Genomic DNA, 22655 nt, shown 5'->3' on the forward strand with positions numbered 1-22655 from the left:
ATATATATATATATATATATATATATATATATATATATATATATATATGAGGGGTGATGGATGTGGGGGTTGTGCACTCTTGAGAAGCATGAGGGAAAGGTGGAAGACAAGCTTAAAAAATGAATGAGATTGTTTCATTTTTCATGTTTGATGCTTGTGGAGTTGCAATGGGTAGGTCGTTTGGAGAGTGAGAGAGTGGAATGATTGAATAGGCAGAAGGAATGTTTATTAGCTGAGGAAGGATTTGCATGCTCTTTGCAAGAGGTGGAAAGAAGTGGCAAGTGTGAGAAAGCAGTGTGTTTGAAGACTTGAAGCTGCAAGTGAGAGGTTCTTGGAGAATCCATTCAGCTTCACAAAAGAACTCTGGGATCATGCAAGATTGAGAGATTTGCTGATGCCAAATGAGCAGTTGGAGAGTCAACTCTGGAATATTTACTCATACGCAAAAAGGAGGAAGATAATGAAAATGAAGACCAAAAAAAAGAAAGGGATGACATAATGCAAGGGGTACTTTTAGGGCATGTTCAAAGTTCTCAGCCTGCACTTAAAGTTCCCAAATTGCACTTCAGACCTGAACGCGGTAGTTGATCGGGGGGATAAGCAAACAGCACAGTTAACAGCAGTTTCAACACTGTACAAGGTTTTAGTGAGACCTCACCTAGAATATTCTTTACAGTTTTTATTGTCACATCTGAAGAAGGACACAAGTGCTATCGAGGGGGTTCAACAAGGAGTAAGGAGATTCTGGGGACAAAGCTGTGAGTAGCAGCTGAGGGAGAGAAAACTTTACACATTAGAAATGAGGAGATTACGAAGGAATTTTAGAGATGTTTAAGATAATGAAGGCTATAGACAAATATATAGAGTTTGTCAGCTCAATGCACAATGACAGGACCAGCAACTACAGTTCAACAGTAAAAAGAGAATGGTTAGGACAGTAATAACTAGTAAGGCAGGGGTCACTCAGAGATTAGGTAATGCATGGAATGAAGTCCCTGGAAATGTAATGGCACAAATTTTTTTAAATGGAATGAGATAGGCACGTTTGACCATTGGGGGATAGGGGGCGTCACAAAACCCGAAGGTACTTTACTCCACCGATCCGCACCAGAAGGTGAGTGTACTCCAAATGGGTTGATAACAAAACTCTGATGTGGCACGGTGTAAAACAAAGTAAGAAATTTGAGACTGCCTATTCTTTCTCCCATTGTTATATCTTCAGAGAGAATATTCACAAAAGTCCCTTCCTCTAGCAACTGCTCACACCTGCTGGACAATTCTTATTCTGGAAGTAACCATGAAACTTTTACCCCTTCGTGATCTTTCCATAGAGGTAAAGACTAACAACAACATTACTGTATAACTTGTTACCCTTTTACACAAATAAACTTTTTGAATCAACATCTCACCTCAACAAAAATTACACAGTCATGAATAACAAACAAAACATATCGTATTGAATCTTATGTGTCAAGCATGGACCCAGTACTGTATCAATACACCATTTACCAGATGTGTCAATAATTTACCCACCACTTCCAAAAAAATATATGTATATATATATATATATATATATATATATATATATATATATATATATATATATATATATATATATATATATATATATATATATATATATATATATATATATATATCAATTTCTCCAACTTATATAAATTATTTACTCCAACCATCCACAAACACGGAGAATAATAACCATATTGATCAACTGCCCAATTTAAAAGCATCTGAGATTGACAACACAGTATAGAAGCTGAAGCCACAAAATGGGTTTTTGGATGAGTTGCTTGAAGGTCAGGCAGGCATTTTCATGAACATCCCCCACCCTCGCCCCCTCCCCATACCATCTCACTGGGTTGCCCCTCTGTCAAATCTGTAAGTGGCACAGCAAGCGCTGCATAATTGGGAGTGTATTCCTGGTAGTATCCCATCAGTTACACAAATGACCATACTTCCTTCTCAGCTAACACAGAAGGAACTACTTGCCAATGATTGCTTCCTCCCAAGTCCTTTCACTCGATTCTACAACAGCAGCATCATCATATTCAAAGTGAAAGTCTTCACAGCTGGGGATACATCTTCCACCTCAAGATATTTCTGCTGCAACTTCAGCTTGTCCGACTCCCAATTCGTCATGTAGGCTCAGTTAATCCAGGAGGAGCTAATTAATACCGTTTTATGCTTTAGCCTGTGTAGTAAATGTGCAATCCTCTTGCCACAATGCATCCAGATCATCTAGTGCCCTAGCTCTTGGTAAATTACCAATGATCATGTCATAAAGGCTGCAACAGAGTCATGGTGATCATTACCAATGATCAAGTCATCCCAATAATCATGTCTCCCCCACAAGGTTTTTTGGTGAGGAGAGTGTTTGGATATGGACACCCAGCAGGATTAAAAACAAAACCTGTCAAAGGGCGGAGGAGCTCCTTGTGAGCCAACGGCCATCCATATCTAGTGCCCAACTGTGTCTGCGGACGTCCTTTTGCAGTTGGGTAACTTCTTATTAGGAGGTTGGTGGCAGGATTTGCACTCCGGCCACTGTAAAACCCTTCATTCCGCAAAACATAAAAACGCAAATAAATCTGAAAACCCACTCTGTGGGAGTACCCCCTATGCAGCTTCTCTTCGCAGGGCAGCTCACTGGATGACGGGATTGGGGAAAAGCCTTGGGGACCCCCAACCTTTGATGATAGGAGGGAAACCACGGGGTAACATTCCCTGGGTCAGATTGTGGGAGAGTGTGTCAGAGTGGTGCTGAGGTGTCGTCCAGCAGACAACAGTGTCCTTGGGTTAACCTGAGGTGCTCCCTTCGGGTGGGTGCCTGGAATGTTCTATCCCTAAGAGAGGATAATCACCTGTCTCTGATATCATCTGAGCTCAAGCGTTTGGACATCGGTATTGCAGTACTCTCTGAGGTTCAGAGACCGGATTGCGGCGAGATCATGGTGGGTGGTTACACCGACCATTGGTCTGGTCACTCTGATGGTCACCATACCCAAGGAGTTGCTGTGGCTGTATCCAATAAGCTGACTCCAATGATAATTGAGGTAACACCGGTCAATGAGCATATTATGAGACGAAGAATTTGTCATTCCTTAGGTGTCATTTCCCTGGTCCATGTTTATGCTTCGACTGAGGTGAGTGATCTCACCATGAAGGATGCATTCTACGCCATGCTCGAGTCTGTGGTTGATCAGTGCCCCAGATGAGATACACTTCTAGTCTTGGGGGATTTCAATGCATCGACTGGAACTGATTGGGATGGTTATGAGACGTGTGTTGGACCCATGGGTCTGGAACTGTGAACCTGAATAGCACCAAGTTCCTTCACTTTGCAAGAAGTCATGGACTTAGGGTGGCTAGTTCATGGTTTCAGCACCCACAAGCCCATAGCTGGACTTGGTATTCCAACGCTGGTGGTGTGGCAAAGGAGATTGACCATGTCCTCGTTGATGGTCGCTGGAGGATGATGCAGAACTGCAGGGTCTACTGGAGTGCTCAGTTCCTCAATACTGACCACCGGCTTGTTGTAACAACTCTGAAGTTACACCTTAAATGCAGGAGAATGGTGTCATCCCAGCCTAGGCTGGATGTTGGCAAGCTCAAGGATGAGAGGGTATCTGAGGAGTTTGCAAACAAACTAAGTGGAGATTTGGGGGTCTGGCTGCTTTGGGAGGTCCTGAAGAGTTGTGGAGAGCCTTCAAGACCACCATCCTTGATGTTGCCGGTGGATGTCTTGGAGCCCACCGTAGGGCAAAGAAGAATTTTGTCTCTCAAGGAACACTGGATACCATTGACCAGAGTCGCAGAGCCAGGCTGAATGTCAGAGCTGAGCTGTTCAGGGAGCTGAGGCGTAAAACTGTATGTGCGCTCAGGGTGGACAAGGAGGCCTATGTACGAGGATTCTGTGAGGTGATGTGAGCATCACCTATGGTCAAGTGATTCTCGTCCCGCTTTCAGGGGAATTCGCGCATTGCGTTCATTAAAGCCCATCCCTCGGAGCACTGCAGTGAGAGCAGAGGGTGGTAGGCTCTTGACAGAGGAGTCCAAAGTGAAGGCCCGCTGGGCCAGTTACTTTGAGCGGTTGTACCAGGCTGATCCACGAGGGGTGTTACAACCCCTGTTGTTGACCCTCCAATCAACTGTGGTCCACCTTCGTTTGTGGAAATGGGGTAAAGCTCCAGGGATCTGTGGCATCCATGCTGAACTTCTCAAGGCTGGTGGAAATGCTGCACTCATGTCGTTGCATGCAGTTCTGTGCTCTGCCTGGAACACAGACATCATCCCAACTGACTGGAAGAGGGGCCTTGTTGTCTCTCTTTGGAAAGGGAAGGGTGATCGACAAGACTGCAACAACTACCGAGGGGTGATGCTATACTCAGTGCCAGGCAAGGTCTTTGCTCAGATAATTATTGATCGAGTTCACCACCATCTGCTTGAGCACCAGCGTCCAAAGCAGTCAGGCTTTACACCAAAGAGGTCAACGATTGACCGTATCCTTGCTCTTCGTGTCCTCACCGAACGCAGATGACAGTTTCGGCAGGGGCTGCTTGCAGCCTATGTTGATCTCTGTAAAGCGTTCCATTCAGTGAATCGGGATGCCCTCTGGAGGATTATTGGTCTTCGTGGGGTGCCACCAAAAGTGATCGATCGGATGTCTGAACTCTACTCTGGTACTGATAGTGCTGTGAGATGTGGTGGTACTATCTCTGACTTATTTCCAGTTGTTACTGGAGTTCGTCAGGGGTGTGCACTGGCCCCCACACTTTTCAGCACTTGTTATGACTGGATTCTAGGGAGGATGTCGGAGAGATCAAGCTGCGAAGTATCGTTTAGGAATGTCAAGATCTCTGACCTTGATTTCGCAGATGAAGCAGTCATCTTTGCGGAGACTTTAGATATCCTTTTGGGGGCCCTCGAGGTGCTGAATGAGGAGCTGGAGCCACTGGGATTACGGGTTTCCTGGGTAAAAACTAAGATCCAGGCTTTCAATGACATCTTGGATGCTGCTATCCTCTCTGTGCTTGTTTGTGGTAAGGATGCTGAGGTCGTGGAGAGATTCACTTACCTTGGCAGTGATATTCATGTCTCTGCTGGCTGAGTCAGAGGTCAACAGACATCTGGGTCAAGTCTGGGGAGTCATAGATTCACTGGCTAATGGGGTGTGGTGCTGCCGGTACCTGTGCGGGAGGACGAAAGTCCCGAGTCTTCAGGTCATTGGTGCTTCCAGTCTTGCCCTATGGATGTGAGACTTGGGTTCTGACCAAGGATCTGAGACAAACTTAATTCCTTTGGTACCAGGTCTCTTCGGAGAATCCTTGGCTATCGCTCGTCGGACTTTGTGTCCAACGAGTGGTTGCTGAGAGAGACTCAAATGAGATTTGTTACCTGCATAGTCCGTGAGCATCAGCTGCGGCTGTACGGACATGTGGCTCGTTTTCCTGACGCTGATCCTGCTCACCAGATTCTCTCAGCGAGGGAGTCTCGTGAGTGGAGGAGGCCAATGGGCCGACCATGTGCCTCGTGGTTGCAGCAGGTTGATCAGCATTTGAAGGAGATTGGGATGTGCCAGGCATCTGCCTGGGGGAAGGCCAGATGGAGGCCCCTGGAGTACCAGCGAAAAGTGGACGCAGCGACGCGTTGCTCTGGTGCTGCTCCCATACCTGACCTGATGTCATAAATTGCATCAATAAGGTCGTTGGCTTCAACCACACCTGTCAGCGAAGAAGTTAATCATTGGCACCTTCTGCACCACGGTACCAATCATTAACATGTCGCTGAATTTGCCAAGTTACTCGTCCTCCTTCACCAAATCCTTCTTCACCATGACTCTGTTGTAGCCTCGATTCTTTAAAACCACACATACTTAATGATCCTTGCAGTTTTAGGTATCCACCGTTTGCCATGGATGTACACAGAATGAAGAATGGAGACAGCATATTGACAAAAAGTAGCAAGTTAATTTAATCACTGTACATGTATTTCCAATAGCTTTGCAATTTGGATGAAGAAAATGATTAGCTAAGATAGCCTTAAAAGCTAACAAAATCCTTCAACTCAATAAAATTGTTCACCATGAAGAGAATAAATAGATCCTTAACTCAAATGAATCATCGTAAATGCACTGACCGTTTCTTATGAACATGAAACAGGTACACAAACAAACAAACAAACTAAAGACTCTGTTTCTTGTCTTAAATTTAAAGGAAAAAAAAACACAAAAAACGACCTTCAGACCATGGACCTGGTAATTTTTGGCCACCGGTACCATCCGGGAGGAATAATGGTCATCATAATTGTTGGCAGGGTACATATCTCTGCAGTCAGAAACTATGTGATAGCATTGTATTGGTGGTAGCCTTTTCTGTGTTATGAGCCGTTTGGTAACCCCATCCCAAAATAAACTTTTCTGAAACCGGTGTAAGACAGAAGAAGACATTCTCTGTAAAACTAATGGTTCTCTCTTATTATAGGCTGTATCTTCTTGAAAATTGTTTGGCACATATCTCATGTTATTTGCTTTTCAAAACGGTTGTTAAAACTAGCCTAGCATTTAGTGTTTGCAATTTCCTTGTATCGAGGCACTGATAGTCCAGTGCTGATACATTACATTGCCGAACATATCCATCTTTGAGTCAGACGATGGGGAAAGTTTTGATGAGGATATTGTAGAACTGGATAACGATTATGATTTTTAAGTTCATCTTGAACATTTTACATCACTTACAATCAGTGCATATGATCAGAGATGTCTTAGAAACTATAAAAGACCCATCTTTGGTTCATAAGACAATATGTTTATCAGCAACACATTGGGCTTAGGTAATGGCCTTGTTAGCGTGGAACACCACATTTGTGTTTCTATACTGTAATTTTATGCCTTAAAACAAAAGATTGTGTTTCATTTTCACCTTTGACTCATTTATCAGATTGCACATGATTAACCATCTTGTTACTGTTTTATTGGTTTATATTGTGTAATATGGTTGTTTGATATCTTCATATGTGCATTATTGAGTATCTAAACCCCTGAAATTCTGTATTTTTCGAGAAATTACAGAGAAAAAATATTAATCTTGTTCATGAACATGCTATCATTTACCTTTGTTTGATTATTGGAAAGTATCCTTCAATAACAACAGGGAAAATATCATGACATTGACCAAACTACATAAATCCATCCAAATTAGGTATTTTTTTCATTTGGGGGGAGGGGGGGACGGTGGGTAACCTGCTATACTGATCTTAATATACAACATACAAAATACAAAAAAAGAAATTTAGATTTTTGGATTTCTTTACAAATTTGCCAAACACCCATGCAATTATATTGTTCCAGAACTTTTATTTGCTTTCCACAGTAAATTATAGACAAACACTTTTCTAAAGGCGATATGATTTATCACACAGGAAATAAACACTGATATATGTGTCACCAATTTATCACACTAACACCTTCAACCAAGGCATGTTTGGCACTTTTTGTTGAGAGGCAAATGATCCCAGAAAAAGGTGAGACAAATTTCAATGTTAATGTTTGACTGATAAAAAAAATGTTGTTAAGTTGAAGTAGGATGTCTTATCTTGTACTGGCCATTTTGCATGAAAGCCTATTTAAGGGTAGGCATATAAACAGGGTGATGACACACAAAAAGCTACCAGCGATGCAATGCTATCACATACGGTATAACTTCAGGATTGTATGCCTTGCTAAAAATCACGAAATGAATTATTCCTCCCAGATGGTACCGACCAACACTACTGGCTCATGGACTACTTTCTCCCTGCGTATCCAGGAGTCCCGATTGCTGCTCTTCTTCTTCCTCCTTCTGCCGGCACACCATCGTTCTTCTACTTAAGCTGAGCCACTCTCTCCATTACGTTCACGATTTCTTCCTACAACCTCCGATTCCCGAATCTTACATAATCCTCAAAAATCCATCAAAATTTAATAATTTTCCTTGTATCCTTTCGATCTATACACCTCCTGTAACCAGGTGACTCTCTCCACCCTCTTCCTGATATTTTTCATCGACGCAGCAGCTTCATTCTGCGTTCACAGTTGCAAATTCACCACACACCTCCACGATTTTACTTCAACCTTCCCTTTTCCGAATGTTACGCAATCCTTATTAAAAAATAAATTAATTAATAAATTCACTTTTGAAGATAAACCTCTCGTAACCATGTGATCGGTTTCCATCCTCTGCGATTACCGATCAAAATTCACCATTCACCCCACAATTTTTTTCTACAACCTTTCCCTTACCGAATCTGATGAAAACTCACTCAAGAAATAATAATAACTAGCCGAAACCCCGTCACAGACGATTCCGTTCCATAAGCCCAATATGACAACCAGTGGTGGCTCCTGTGAGAGCTGGATCCCAGTCGATGTACTCCATGGCCTTACCTAATGAGGCCTACAAAATGTCCTTGTACATGACATTTTTGGTGTACACTACTCCTTGTGAATAAGTCCCCTGATTTGTGCACGTGTCTACTTTGACGTACAAACACTGTGTCAAAACTTCTCAGGTCACAGTACCGAGAAAAACGTGACGCGACCGCGAGGAGGAGCACAAAATTGGTCCTTCAGTATTAATATATAGATAATAATACTAAAAACAATCTCTAATAATGCTTCATCTTCCTCTTTCACATGTGGTACTCTTTACTGTATCATAATTCATGACTCTTCTTCTATTTCCACAGAATTCTCTCAATTCGACCTTTCCCTCATACCTTGCCCAAAAAATCCAACTGTTACAGTGCTTCTTCTCTCTATTCTCTTAATTCACCAATATTGCATCCATCAATAAATGCCTTTAATCGCATTTCTGACCTAAAAAAAATTTAAAACCACGGTTTACTTCGAATGTTTGCTTTTCATCAACCATTCTTTTTTTTTCCAACTTCCTTGCCAACTCACCCCTCTCACCCCTCCCTCTCAACGCAACCGTCACACTCTTCTCCCTCCAAGTCTCCCTCTCACCTTTCTCAAAACTCCTCCCTCACCTTTCTCCCTCAACTCTCCCCACTCACCCTTCTCCCACAATTCAACCCCTCACTCACCCTTCACAAAGTTGCACCCCCTCTCATCCACAAAGCTGCCTCCTTCCGTGGCCCTCTCCCCCAGCACCACAGAGCCTTTTCTCCTCCTCAGCCGGCCTCCTCCCCAAGCTATTCTGCAATCCCCCACACTCTTTCAACAACCCTCCTTACCTCCTCCTCCCTTATCCCACCCTTCCCATCCCCTCACAACCCCTACACCCAAAGCCTCCTCCCCTCCCTCTTCAATAACAGTGTGGACCTCAAATATTTGGGGCCTTCGCTTAAACTTAACAGATCGTTCCATTCAGGTTGCCACTGACAAACCAGCCATAATCTGCCTAACAGAAACTTTCCTCCCTGAAGACGTGTCTGACGCCCAAGTATCTCTCCCTGGTTACTGCCTCCTCTGGTTCTGACAGACCTGAGCCTTGTCCTGATGGAGGAGTTGCTCTCTTCATCAAAGACTCTATTCCTCACTCTCCATGCACTGCCCTCCCTCCCCCACACCCCTAGGATTACCTCTGGCTTCGGCTTCCCCTCCACTCCCACCTCATGTTTATATGTGTACTGCACCATCCACCAAACAGTAATGACTCCATTTACACCTCACTATCCGAAAACATGCACCAACTTCGATCTTCTCATCCCAACTCTCTCTTCCTCATATGTGGCGACTTCAATTGTCATCATGCCAGTTGGCTAGGTGTGGGTACCTCGCTCACCTGTCATGGAACTTCAGCAAAAGCTTTCTGTGACTCATTGGGACTGACTCAGTCAACTTCCTGACTCAGATATCAACCAATGGTACTCCATCTCTTCTGGATCTGATTTTGACAAATTTCCCTGACAATATTTGCTGCTCTTCCTCTGCTCCAATCGGTTCTTTTGACCATATCCTTGTCAAAGTGGACATCTCTCTGGCTATTATCAAAGAAACACCTCACTGCCGTCGAGTCTGGCATTTCACTCAAGCCGACTGGCAGGGTCTCCAAGCAGCCATCAAACTTACAGATTGGGGTCCTATCGCTACTTTCTCCAACATCAACTCATCCTTGGATTTCTTTCAAAGAGACTTGCCCTCCCTCATGCACAGATTTATCCCCACTCGTCTTCAGTTGTCCTACCCTTCCTCGCGCCCTTGGTTCACTTAAGCTTGTGGTGAGGCAGTTGTCCTGAAGCAACTTGCCTTTCCCTCATGGAAAGCAAACCCAACTGAGGGTAATCTCAGTTCCTTCCATAAAGCTCAGAACAAGTGTGTATCTACACTCAGGAGAGCCAGAAAACAACATCTTTCTCATCTCAAGTCTTAACTCTCGAATCTCTCTCCCACCTCAAAATCCTGGTGGTGTCAAATCAAATCTGTTTCTGATGTATGTTCCCCCTCCATCCCCTTCCTTACCACAAATGGCCGCACTGCTGATACTGTGAAAAATCTGAATGCCTAAACTCAGTGTTTGCACCGAAATCTTGTGTCTGACACCCTATCCCTTTCTGTACCCACCTTAACCTGTCACACACAACTGTCCCCAGACTCTCTGTTCTTTTCTCCTGACAAGGTGGAGAGCTTGCTGTCAAACCTCGACTCAGATTCTGCACCCGGTCCAGACGGCATCAGCCCACGTGTCCTAAAAACCTACTCTTCTGCTCTTGCTCACTCTCTCTCTCTGCCATATTCACTCTCTCATTTGCTCAACGTCATCTGCCATCTGCTTGGAAATCAGCAAACATTACTGCCCTGCATAAAAAGGTGCAATAACAGATCCCTGCAACTATAAACCAATCAGCCTTCTCCCAGTCATCAGCAAGGTTATGGAATCCATCCTCGCTTCAGACATTAAATCCTTCCTCTTCTCCAATGGCTTGATTTCCGATCATCGATTTGGTTTCAGACCTGGTCACTCTACCCTGGATATGCTGTTTCTGCTCTCCCAACAATGGATGGAGGTCCTCAATGCCAGACAGGAAATCAGAGCCGTATCCCTAGACATATCATGTGCTTTTGATACAGTCAGGCACCCTGCCCTGCTCACAAAACTCTCTTCCTATGGTATCCAAGGCCATCTCCACTCATGGCTCGCAGACATCCTCTCCTGTGTCAGCCAACGTGTGGCCCTAAATGGAGTTCTTTCACCCCCCCCCCCTTCCTGTCCAGGCTGGAGTTCTTCAAGGCAGCATTCTGGGCCCTGTTCTTTTTCTGGTTTTCCTCAGCGATCTCTCCGACTCTCTGGAAAATACTTTTTATCTCTTTGCTGATGACTCCACCCTCTGCCGTACATCTGTCATCCCTCAGACCAGCATGCAGCAGCTTCTTCACTCTGCAGATCTGGGTAAAAATCACCCTCCATCATGCAAAGTCCTTCCTCAGACAACCTGAGCTCTTGACCACATATAAAGCTTTTGTCTGCAGCCTGGTGGAGTACTGCTCTCCCCTCTTGGCTGGTGCTCCTGCTTCTCACCTTTCTCAGCCTCACGCAGTGGAAACCAAGGCATTTCGGATCATTGGTTTCTCAAACTATGAGGCTGAGTCTTTGAGCCAACCAAACTCATGAATCACTGCTCACCTTCACCCTTTCATTCCTCTTTTTTCCTGCCTTTCGAATAAACTTCCTCACTCTCTTCAATCCCATTCTTCCCTCCAGGCTTTCAAAACAGCTGTTCACCACCACCTCTTATCATCCCCCATTGAAATCCTTGATATTTTCTACCCCCGTTAATCCACCCCAAACCCACCTTCTTCAAATTCCCTGCTTTCCCTCCTGAAAGTCCCTGTGATGTCTATCTTGTACACACTATGTTCCCCACCCAATCCCTCTCCCTTCCACAGATCTCCTAATGTCTCTGTTCCCCACTGTTTTGTCCTTCCCACTCCCACCCTCTTGTCTCATCCCCCCCCCTTGCTGTGTTGTGTATTAGCTCTCATACCAGCCTTGACAAGGTATACAACCCCCCCCCCCCCAAAAAAAACGTTAAGGTTAGCCTTTAGAGCTACCTTTAAATATTCATTATTTCTTCCACTTGGCTGAATGTAACTTTTCTTTTATTGTTAGGTTTGCCGATGGAAGAGAAAGAGAGTGATACAACTTAGTTTATCTGACGAAATGCAACCGCGGTCTCATTCCTCGACAAAGCATGTGGGGTGCTTCCAGACTTTACTCTCTTGATCCATGATATAGCAGATAAACTGCTTGTAAGGCCCAGTCTGGCTTGAGCGTTTCCCCGGTGTCGTGTTTACCGAGACAGTAAGCATGATAATAATTTGTCGTGTTTACCGCCCCTGCCACGACTGTTAATAACAACTCAGGAGAAGAGCTCTAAAATGCCAAAGCAGTTGCTGCACAGATAGCTGGCTTAATGCCACTTTAGAGATGATCACTTGTTCGAGTGGCGGCAAGTGGTCCTTTTCTGAGCATGAGCTAACCACATGCTGGTTATCAACATTTTTAACTAACTTAGATCCCCCAGAGATAAGCTCAAGTCACCAAAATGAGCAACACGTGAGAGGCAGATTGTAAAGCAGAAACACACAATCTTACCACATATGAATTTATGAAATAAAAGGATGCGGACACAAAAAACAAAAACTTACAGATCCAGCAGGATAAAGATATGATTAATGTTGCAAATAAATAAACACTTATGTTGCAAGAAAATCTACCCCTTCGATGGGCCTAGTCATTCATTCACACATACATACACTGATGAACAAGACAAGGATTGTTAAAGCACAAATGTCCATGAGGAAACTGTTCAAGAAAGAGAAAATAGCCCTGACAACAACGGGAATCCCCGGCAACAGAAAGATTGGTACTTCTCAGGTGGTTAAATGCTCACCCATGGCACGTTCCACCTCCTCTTGTCCCTCACATAACATGGCATGGAGCAGCCACTGAGACGACATCTTCCCACAGCTGGCCCAATCAGGAAAATCCTGCCACGAACCTCTTAGAAAAAGGTAACCCAACTGCAGGAGGATGTCCGCAGACACAGTTAGCACCAGATATGGATGGCCATTGGCTCACAAGGAGCTCCTCTGCCCTTTGAGACGGCGTCTTCCCACAGCTGGCCCAAGCAGGAAATGGCCCACAGTTCTGGCCAATAGTGGCACTCCTCTTTTCCAGCAGATCCGGTCAATAATACACCACATTATTATAGCAGTAGGAGGCTCTTCCCGGAGGCCCTTCCCCAGGTCATTGATATCACTGGTGCTGCGGTCACATCCTCCAGCCCTCACTGATACCAGAGGGAGGGGGAAGAAGGGAGCAAACCTCATGCCATGTGCTGAACAACTTCATATTGTTGCGTGAGACAGCCTCTGTTAACATGGGCTGTCTGCAGCAGGTGTGCACCACGAACAGCTGAAACGTAAAGCTAGATCACGTTCAATTTAATTAATGTACTCTGCATTCTTGAATTATGGTTCCCCATGGTTATTCCCAATGAAACTCAATTTGGGCTGTGGAGTGCACATGCAGAGCGAAATATTGGAACATGTCTTTTGCCTTTATTAAGGTTTATCTTTACTGAAAAGAAAAGAAAACAGATACAGGGGAAAGAGGTAGACGGGATGTGTGGAATGGAATAAACGAAGCAACATGAAAGGCATGTATAGTGAGAGAGGAGATTTGCAAACTTATTATATGAAGATAAAGGAATGAATAATCCTACCTCACTGTGGCACCATGCTCTTATTGACAAAAGGAAAGCAGGTGAGGACTTTAACAGGCTTGAAGCTGGTGGTGGCTTCAGGTCGCTGGTTCACAGACGATGCACGGCTTGGAGTGATGTGGTGGAGGTGATGGATGGTGAGGCAGCATCCACATCTCCAGCAAACTGTCCTCCCTCGTCCAACGACCAAGCGGAGAGCGAGAGACAGAGAGCGATGTTATTCTTACAAATGTCCAACTCCAAATTTGTGTGTATATGTAGACACAGCCCTCTTGGACTCTGAAACCACCTTCACCTGTGGCGTGTCCCGTGATTGGCTGCCTGCTGCTTGTGGGAGGTGCCATCCCACTACACTTGACGGCCATAATTAAAAAAAATTTCTTGCATCCCTCTCCTAGTCTCTACAGCCGACTCCACCACCATGGCATGTGGTACGCCGGCCAAACAGTTAATAATCCATCCGTTGAAGTGCAAAGCACTTCCATTGCACCCTTTTTGTGGCTGCAAATCCTAACCTGGCTCCGCCTGCTTCTAGGAGTTATTTTTTTACATATACAACATTATCACTAACTATACTGTCTACAAATTATATAAAGTGCTACCCAGCTGATGGACCTCTGGTACCGTGTACATGCTGCTGCGTTTGAGCTTGGAGAGTTATTACTGAAATCTAACTGTTCGGGATCTTCCCGACATCTTTGTTCTTTGTTCCTTTCACACTTGTTTCTCTTTTTTTCTTTTTCCATAATTTTCTTTATTCATTCTAATTCTTGCTTTTTCTTCTCTTTCACCTGTTTTACTGTCTAGTCCTCTCTTTATTTATCTATCTGTCAAAGAAGAAGTTACTTCTTGCATACATGTTTCTGTGAGGTCCACTTGGCTGCTCCTGGATGGGTTTTGAGGGTTGTGGAGTTGCGGCTGAAACCCGAATCCGATCCAGGTTCCTCCTGATGACTACATCTTTGCTCTTTACTTCTTCAGGTTCCTTCTTGGTCTTCCGTTTCATTAAATACATTGCCTCCACAGCGTCGCATTTAATAAGACAAATTACTCTAACATTTTCCCTGTTTACAAGAGTAAATCTACACTACGTGAATCACATGGACCATGCTACACTTACTGAATTATAACTCTGAATGCAATAAGCTTCCATGTAACTATATTATTGACTCTCTTGGGGTCTTCTCACCTTACTTTCTGGTCTTCAAAGGTTTAACAGGAAGGATAGATCAGATGACATCCTTATTCAAACTATCCTCCACAGCACACAACACCTCCTCCCAATGGCATACAAAAATAGGACAATTTTAGATTAAACATAAAATCCTTGTTTCAGGTTAAAAAAAAGATCTATCCCACATGAGCACATGGTCCATATTCAAGCCTTGTCGTTTGATAACTACCCTGTACTCCACACACATCCTGTAACAATATTTATCCAATTGGTCTCAAAACAATCACTACATCTTGGGCATCTTTCAAAGAGTCTTGCATGGGAGCAACCTGCCCCCAGTGTATGTCATTCTTGAAGTTTGAGAAGAAGCATTTAACCATAGCTTCAGGACAATTATTTACATTTTAGATACCGATTCCTGTGTAAAATTCTCCATTTAACACTTGATCAAGGACAAGTCCCGTTAAGGTGTTACTGCAAAAATGGCTGTAATTCCCTGTGATTTACATTTACTTGTCTTTTAGTCTCCAGATGGTAAAATTTTGACAAGACATTACAGATAAGACAAAAGCATTGTCACGTTGATGGCCATCACCCAAAACCACAAGGGACATGAGGTAGGAGTTGCGTAATCGCTCTTGGATGGTTAAATAGTCCCCCCTCCCTCCTCCCAACTCCTTTCCCAAAAACAAAGGTCCTTTGTCTCAAAGATGGCTGGCTGGTTTGTAAGGTTGAAAATAGCATGAGGCAATCTGAATGGGTGTATGCTCTTCACAATTGAATGAGAATGACTACATACCTTTTAACTGGTTCACCCCCTCCAGGAATCTATACTATAAATGAGTCATTTGTGTGTCTGTGTGTGTGTGTGTGTGTGTGTGTGTGTGTCACGCTATTTTTCTCAGAGATGGATCTTCGTCAAACTCTCAGAGGTTCGTCAGTGAGTGCCTGGAAATGATTTAGGCAAAAAAAAAGAAGATTTTTTTTTTAAAAGTTGGATTATTTTTGGATGTTTTTAAAAATTGTTCTCTAGTGCCTAATATTTTGTAGCTATGTGAAAGGTATTATTAAATTATCCCTAACCACATTCCTCCGTGAGTGTCTGGAGGTGTTTTAGGTGTTTGCACCAAAAATAGAAAAGAACACAAAATTTGATTTCTTTAAAATGCCTAAAGGATAAGAACAGCACCAGGCAACGCCAGGTACTCCTCATACTCAACAAAGCTGAAACGGTTTACATAAGAGAGATGGCAGAAACTTACATGCATGCATTCTCTAAGAGATAAATACTTTCATAAAAGCACAAGACAAAAGAAACACGGAAATCTGCACAAAAGACCCAATTAATTATATGCAGGTACAACATTTAAAGAAAGAAACTAAATTCCCCATGCTGCCAAACACACGCAGTCATGTATTCACACATAACAACGGACAACATAGATTTTGCTACTGGGGTGGAAACATATGTTCTAGACTAAATCCAGTACGCTGATTCAGAATCTGAGGTCCGAATTTTCTCAGCACGTCAGAATTTTGAGTTATACATATGGTCCAATTACAGTAGCTTGCCATGGTGGGTGATTGAGTAATCATAAATTATTGATTTTTGTATTTTTGGTTTCAACTATAGCAATACAACTGTTGTAGAATATTATTTCTCGTAAAAAAGAGCTTTAGAATGCACTTAAAATTTTTAAAAATAGATGAAAACTCACCCAGCTATGAATTTTTACGGAAAATTTTCCACGTGGCATTACAATTTTTAACTAGCTCATGAAAAAACTATGTAAAGTCTTTTGGATCAGAACGGTAATGGCTTCCAATATCTCAGAGAGAACTTTGGCACAGAGAAAACTGATGCTAAACTCAAACTAGGTATTCTCGTTGGGCCCCAGACCGGAGAACTGATGTGTGATCCCGAATTCAAAAATATACTGAACCCACTTGAGTTTGCAGCATAGGAAGCATTTGTGTTGGTTGGGCAGAACTTTCTTGGGAACCATAGAGCTGAACAGTATGCGGAATTAGTGGACAACATGCTGAAGGCCTTTCAGCAAATGGGCTGTAGGATGTCTCTTGAAGTGCACTTCTTGAATTCCCATCTTGATTTCTTCCCACCTAATCTGGGTGAGGTAAGCGATGAGCATGGCCAAAGGTTCCACCAAGACATTTCGGTCATGGAAACGAGGTATCAAGGCCGGTTCAACCCAAATATGATGGGTGATTACTGCTGGTTCCGACAACGGGAGATCAATTTCACACACAAGCGCAAGAGCAAGTGTCTCACACACTTCTCAACACGTCTGAACAGTGTCTACGCTGCCTATATTGAAAGGAAGAGTGTAAACTTGAAGTGCTGTTTCTGAATCACTCACAATGGGGCAGATTTCCCAATCAAGTTTACACCCTTCCGAAGATTGCCATATTCTAATGTTTTATTAACTTCTTGTTCTGCAACTTGTTTATGTTCTTGGTTTGTATACTACACATTATACACAGAGATCAATCATTGTTTTCGAAATATGACGTGAAAGTAATTACTAAGCACTGATTTTAGATGTACAATGTGCCGATTTGCAATAATAAAGTATCTAATATAACATGCTGGGTATCATTAATACATATACATATTTTGAAAACCTGATATGCTGGCTAAATTCTGACTACAGATTTGAAATCAGTGGCGCAGATTTAGTCAAGAACACCTGCATTTCCCTTAGTAGCAATCAAAAAGTTTTTTTGTTGTTTCCCAGTTGGACAAAAGGATGGTGTTTCAGGGAGGAAACCATTTCCTTGTCAGATGAATGAAGGCTCATTAGGGTACAGGTAGGGACTCATTCAGTGTGCCTTGGGCCCTCGGCGGTGACCCGACCATGGACCCTACTACTCCCCTTCCATGATTTATGAATAGACATCAGTTGGCAAAGTCACAGTGCACTATGTTAATTATGCACAAGGTCAAAATCAGGTCAGGTATAGATCTCAGGATAGGTTATTATCAATGCTATGATAATGCTCATTTAATATTTTATTATTTTTCAAAAAAAAACGAACCCTGAAGAAACAATAAACAAGAACACTTTAATGAAGAAAATCGTAAAAAAAAATTCACTAAATCAACAATGACAACTATTTCAAACAAGACAGCACAATTTGTTTGTAAGACCATCATTTGTCATTTGAATTCCAAGGTGGAAGCAATTTATGCACAGAAACTACTGAATGTATAACATTACATTGGTCTTTTCCAAGCAAAGTACAAGCTGGATAAATTCACTTTCAATTGTGGGTTCCAGATCATTTGGATAGAGAGTGGACAAGATTTTCTATGGCTTGCTTCATCCCAAGAGAGAGAGAGAGAGAGAGAGAGAGAGAGAGAGAGAGAGAGAGAGAGAGAGACAGAGAGAGACAGAGAGAGAGCAAGAGAGACAGAGAGACAGAGAGACAGAGAGACAGAGAGACAGAGAGACAGAGAGACAGAGAGACAGAGAGCCAGAGAGCCAGAGAGACAGAGACAGAGAGAGAGACAGAGAGAGAGACAGAGAGAGACAGAGACAGAGCGAGACAGAGAGAGAGACAGACAGAGAGAGACAGAGAGAGACAGAGACAGAGAGAGACAGAGACAGAGACAGAGAGAGAGACAGAGACAGAGACAGAGACAGAGAGAGAGATAGAGAGAGAGAGATAGAGAGAGAGAGACAGAGACAGAGACAGAGACAGAGACAGAGACAGAGACAGAGACAGAGAGACAGAGAGACAGAGAGAGAGAGAGAGAGAGAGAGACACAGAGAGAGAGAGAGAGAGAGAGAGAGAGAGAGAGAGAGAGAGAGAGAGAGAGAGAGAGAGAGAGAGAGAGAGAAACTAGCTTGGACTGGAATCTAAACCTTATCATTGATTTCCTTGTACTGTGTTCTTTAAGACTGGCCCATCACTGATCACAGACAGGTCAGTGGTCTCTCTGTATTTGACCACCTCTTTTCTGATCTTGCACTGTCTGCTCATTCCGTGCTTTGTTCCCACCACCCAAAGTTTCTGCATGGTTCACATGATACATCAGAAACTCCCTTCTGGTGAAACTCCAAAAATCCAGAATCACTGCCACATCCACACATTTGTTCCTCTTTTTTTTCCACCTGGAGGACCAACTTCCATATTCTCTTCAATCTCATCCTTTCCTCCAGGTCTTCAAGACAGCTATTGACCATAATCTCAGATTGTCCCCAATCCAAGACCTCAAAATTTCCAGTTTTTCCTTCCTTCGAGTTTTCTTCTGTATTCATCCTTTCCACCCCATGCGTCCTTTCCTGCCCCCCTCCCCAATTCATCCCCACACCCATTGTTTGTCCAAGTTTACCTCTATTTTGACCCTTGACTCTCTCCCCCATCCCCCCCACTCTCTCTACTGTTCCTTTTGTTCTGTTGCATCCTGATTCATTTAGTGTTCCAGCACTTCCATGAGCCTTGACTCAATACAAAAAGACACTGATTAGCTGATCGATGTTGACAAAGAACAACTCAGTCTTGAATTTCTACTTGGGTGACAGCACAATGTCTTCAGCATCTCCATTGTCAAAGCGGCGGTTGAGCCTCAGGACAAGCCTCTGGGCTGAATTGTACTCGTTATGGCCACAATATTCAATCCAGGTAGGTTTTAGAAGTCCTCAAACTCCATCTGCTGGGGCTTGACAAAACACCAAGAGACTCCAGAAAGGACACTGCACTATTCCCATGAAAATTGGTCTTGAAGCAAGAGACTGGATTTGTGAAAGCGCTCTAAGACTGTGTTCCAAATATCAATGAGCAGAGCTGAATCCAGTTTACCCAGTTTGTCAAGGATTCACTGAGATTCGTTTCGGCACTCAACTTTGTTCCATGTCAGTTTCCAGGTATTCCAAGTTCCAAGACTTCACGTGTGGGGAGTTTAACCGTTGAGAAGGGCTGTCACAGCTTCCTTAGTTTGCTGACCATTAAGTACCGAAAGCTACTTGACAACAGACAGCCCTAAAGGTTTCAGTTTTTCACAAAGTAGTCATCAGTGATATATCGGTGCAGAGAGACTACTGTACAAGTTCTGTACAATGTCAAATAATCTGAAGACTATTGGGCTGCATTCGGCAGCACTTTTCCCGACAAGGTTGAGTGAGAGAGCTGATCATGGCATAAATGTCACATTGCTCCCTGATGATCTTTGAACACCATTGTATTTATTTCCCACTCACCCGTCCCTGCATGGGCCCCCTTTTCGCTTGGACCCCAGGCATCGGCCGCATCTACCCCCTACTCCTAATCCGTCATTGCATCCAGGTAAAGGAGGCAAAAAGAGCGGGCAAAGATATGATGAGCAGGCAGACCCGCAAGGACACAACAGTAGGGTGAACTTGGTCCTGTCATAAAGTCGAATGATGCACTCGCTCTCAATGAGGGAGAGAGGGCTGTGACAAACCACCCTCCTACCGTCACAATTTCCCACCACCATGGTATTTCCAGGAACCCCACTACCTCTATCAGCTAATGACATTCGACGCCTGCATTGGCACAGTCCTGATCAATGGTCTCAGATGTAGAACCATCTCCCCCACGTCATCCTTCAGAACTCGTGACGTCACGCTGCCCAGAGACCGGACGGCATGCCTTGATCAAGTCCCAAAGCCTGAACTGGCTGCCGGTCATTTCCAAAATTGGACAACACATGACAAGACATCCTCACCAGTAAAATTAATCACACATTATGCAAACACAACTCGGAGTCTTTGCCTTATTTCTAATAACTGGCAACTCCCCCAACCCGTCACAAACACAAATCCTACAAAGTATAATTGACATCGACATCCTATAGACAAAATCAATATATAAAACCACTCACACATTGTCTCACCCCCTCGTGCATAATAACATCAACCCTCTCTCTCCCCCATCCACTTACCTCTGCTCGTTCTTCAGGACAACGACAAGCAGCAAGCACGCGTGTTGCCTTCTGGTGTGCGAATTCATTAGCTGCAAGGAAACGGACTAGTTCTAAACCGATTCCACGGTTGGCTCCAGTAATAAAGGCAGCATCAATGTCCATGGTGGCAGAAGAAGTTTTTTTTCTTTTCTTACAGTTTTTAGAAACCTTTGCTTCGAGGGATAACTCGGGATGAATAAACAAAGCAGAATTAATAAATGACTGACTGTGGGTGTGACAGGATCAGTGCAAGCAGTTCTGCCCATTATATACTCTCGTGGCAGGGGTGCGTGCAAGGTGTGGCGCCATTATCACTGCATGGCGATGACAGGTGGACTTGGGGTCACGTATATCTCTTTCCACATTGCGTGCTATGTTGAAGGCACTTTTTCACAGACCAGTTTTTTTTTAAACAATTCAACAAATGTTTCCATATTTCCAAAACTAATAGAGCACTTGGAATTTTTTATTACAAGAACATAAGACAAGGTTGTTGTTTTTTTGTTTTTTTTTGAAAAAAAAAGGATTACAAAAGACGATATTTCACATTAAACAAAATTAGATTGTGTGGAGATGTGATATTATTGTGTTGAAGATATTTCAGGGCACTGATGGAGAAAACGCATCGAATTTTGGGAATATTGGAAGTTGAAAGGTCAATGGAGGCTGTATGTTAAAAAAGTAAAGTCAATGAGACAAGGAGAAGTCGTCTTTTATTCAGAGGATATAGCACATGGAATTATTTTGCCAGGAAGGAAGAGCAAATTAATTGAAAAGGAAAGTGTTGGCAGGGATTATAAGAATGAGGATAGCTCGACTGAGTTGGCAGATCGATTTGTAGTCTGTTCTGCAGAATGTTCCCCCATTCTTGTGTGTCTATTCACATTAAAAAGCCTGCTCAACCATACTTGACCTATTTGCCAACTGTACACCATGACCCACCACCCTGCCACAAGCAAACACAAACACACACACACATACACGTTTACTTCCACAATGATTTTTTTTTTAATCTTTATCCGCACGTGCCTTTCCCAACTTCTGCCCTCTTTCCACATGGGCTGTGTTTCCCAATTATTTATACATGTGCCTTCTCTTCCCTCCTTCCACTCACGTCTTGTCTCCATTTATTTACATATGTTTTCGCTCACCTTGAATTCTCCCATATGTGCCTTGTTTCCACCTGCCATCTTGCATCGTATGTTTTTTCTAACCTCGAAATATGCTGAAAAACAAAATGACCCCAAATGTTTTATATGCATTATATGCATTATGAGATGTATCCATTATAGACAGTGGACCAAAATCTCTGAAAGGCTTCAAAAAAGGATTTTCGAGATAAAAAAAAATTTTTGGCAAGGTGGAAATCGTTTTTTATTCATGATTCGAGTACGGAGATTCCAAAAATCCAATGTTCCTGCTTATTGGGTTGCACATTACAGGGATCATACGGGCAATTTCCAGTCTGTCACATTTTGTCACGTCACAAAAAAATACTTTTGTCACATGGAAAGTCCATTTTGTCACATATATTTTGTGGTTTTAGACGCACAGATTGGACAAGCCAGGATCAGTTTTTAACATTCTTTTAATTCCAAACAACTCAACATTCTCGTAATTCTACAACGTCGCTCATTCTGTAATACCGGGGTACCGGTCCATCGGAAAGCTAGGGAGGAAAGTGCTATTTCTTTTTCTTCGGGTTATTCAGTTCTTTATTGGCCCCATCTAGCATTTTTTTTGGCATTCTGGATGGGAGCATTCGCAGCCGCAACTTTGGTGACTAAG

The 22655-nt window shown here is 43.3% G+C and overlaps 1 protein-coding gene across 2 annotated transcripts in view; it reads right to left on the reverse strand.

Moving 5' to 3' along the window:
* LOC147021891 (uncharacterized) overlaps nt 1–21115 on the reverse strand; it is a 60112-nt gene extending 38997 nt beyond the window's left edge. The window contains exon 1 of one of the 2 annotated variants that reach the window (XM_085892319.1): nt 20847–21115. In XM_085892319.1, coding sequence (XP_085748445.1) covers nt 20847–20990 — 144 coding nt within the window. In that variant the 5' untranslated portion in view covers nt 20991–21115. The remainder of the gene's footprint in view (nt 1–20846) is intronic. The other variant, XM_085892318.1, reaches the window with a different exon arrangement.
* Nucleotides 21116–22655: the final 1540 nt, after the last annotated feature.

This window comes from Eptatretus burgeri, chromosome 8 (genome assembly GCF_056783735.1).
Source record: "Eptatretus burgeri isolate ZD-2024b chromosome 8, Ebu_testis_v1, whole genome shotgun sequence".
In the NCBI taxonomy this organism is placed as follows: domain Eukaryota; kingdom Metazoa; phylum Chordata; class Myxini; order Myxiniformes; family Myxinidae; genus Eptatretus; species Eptatretus burgeri.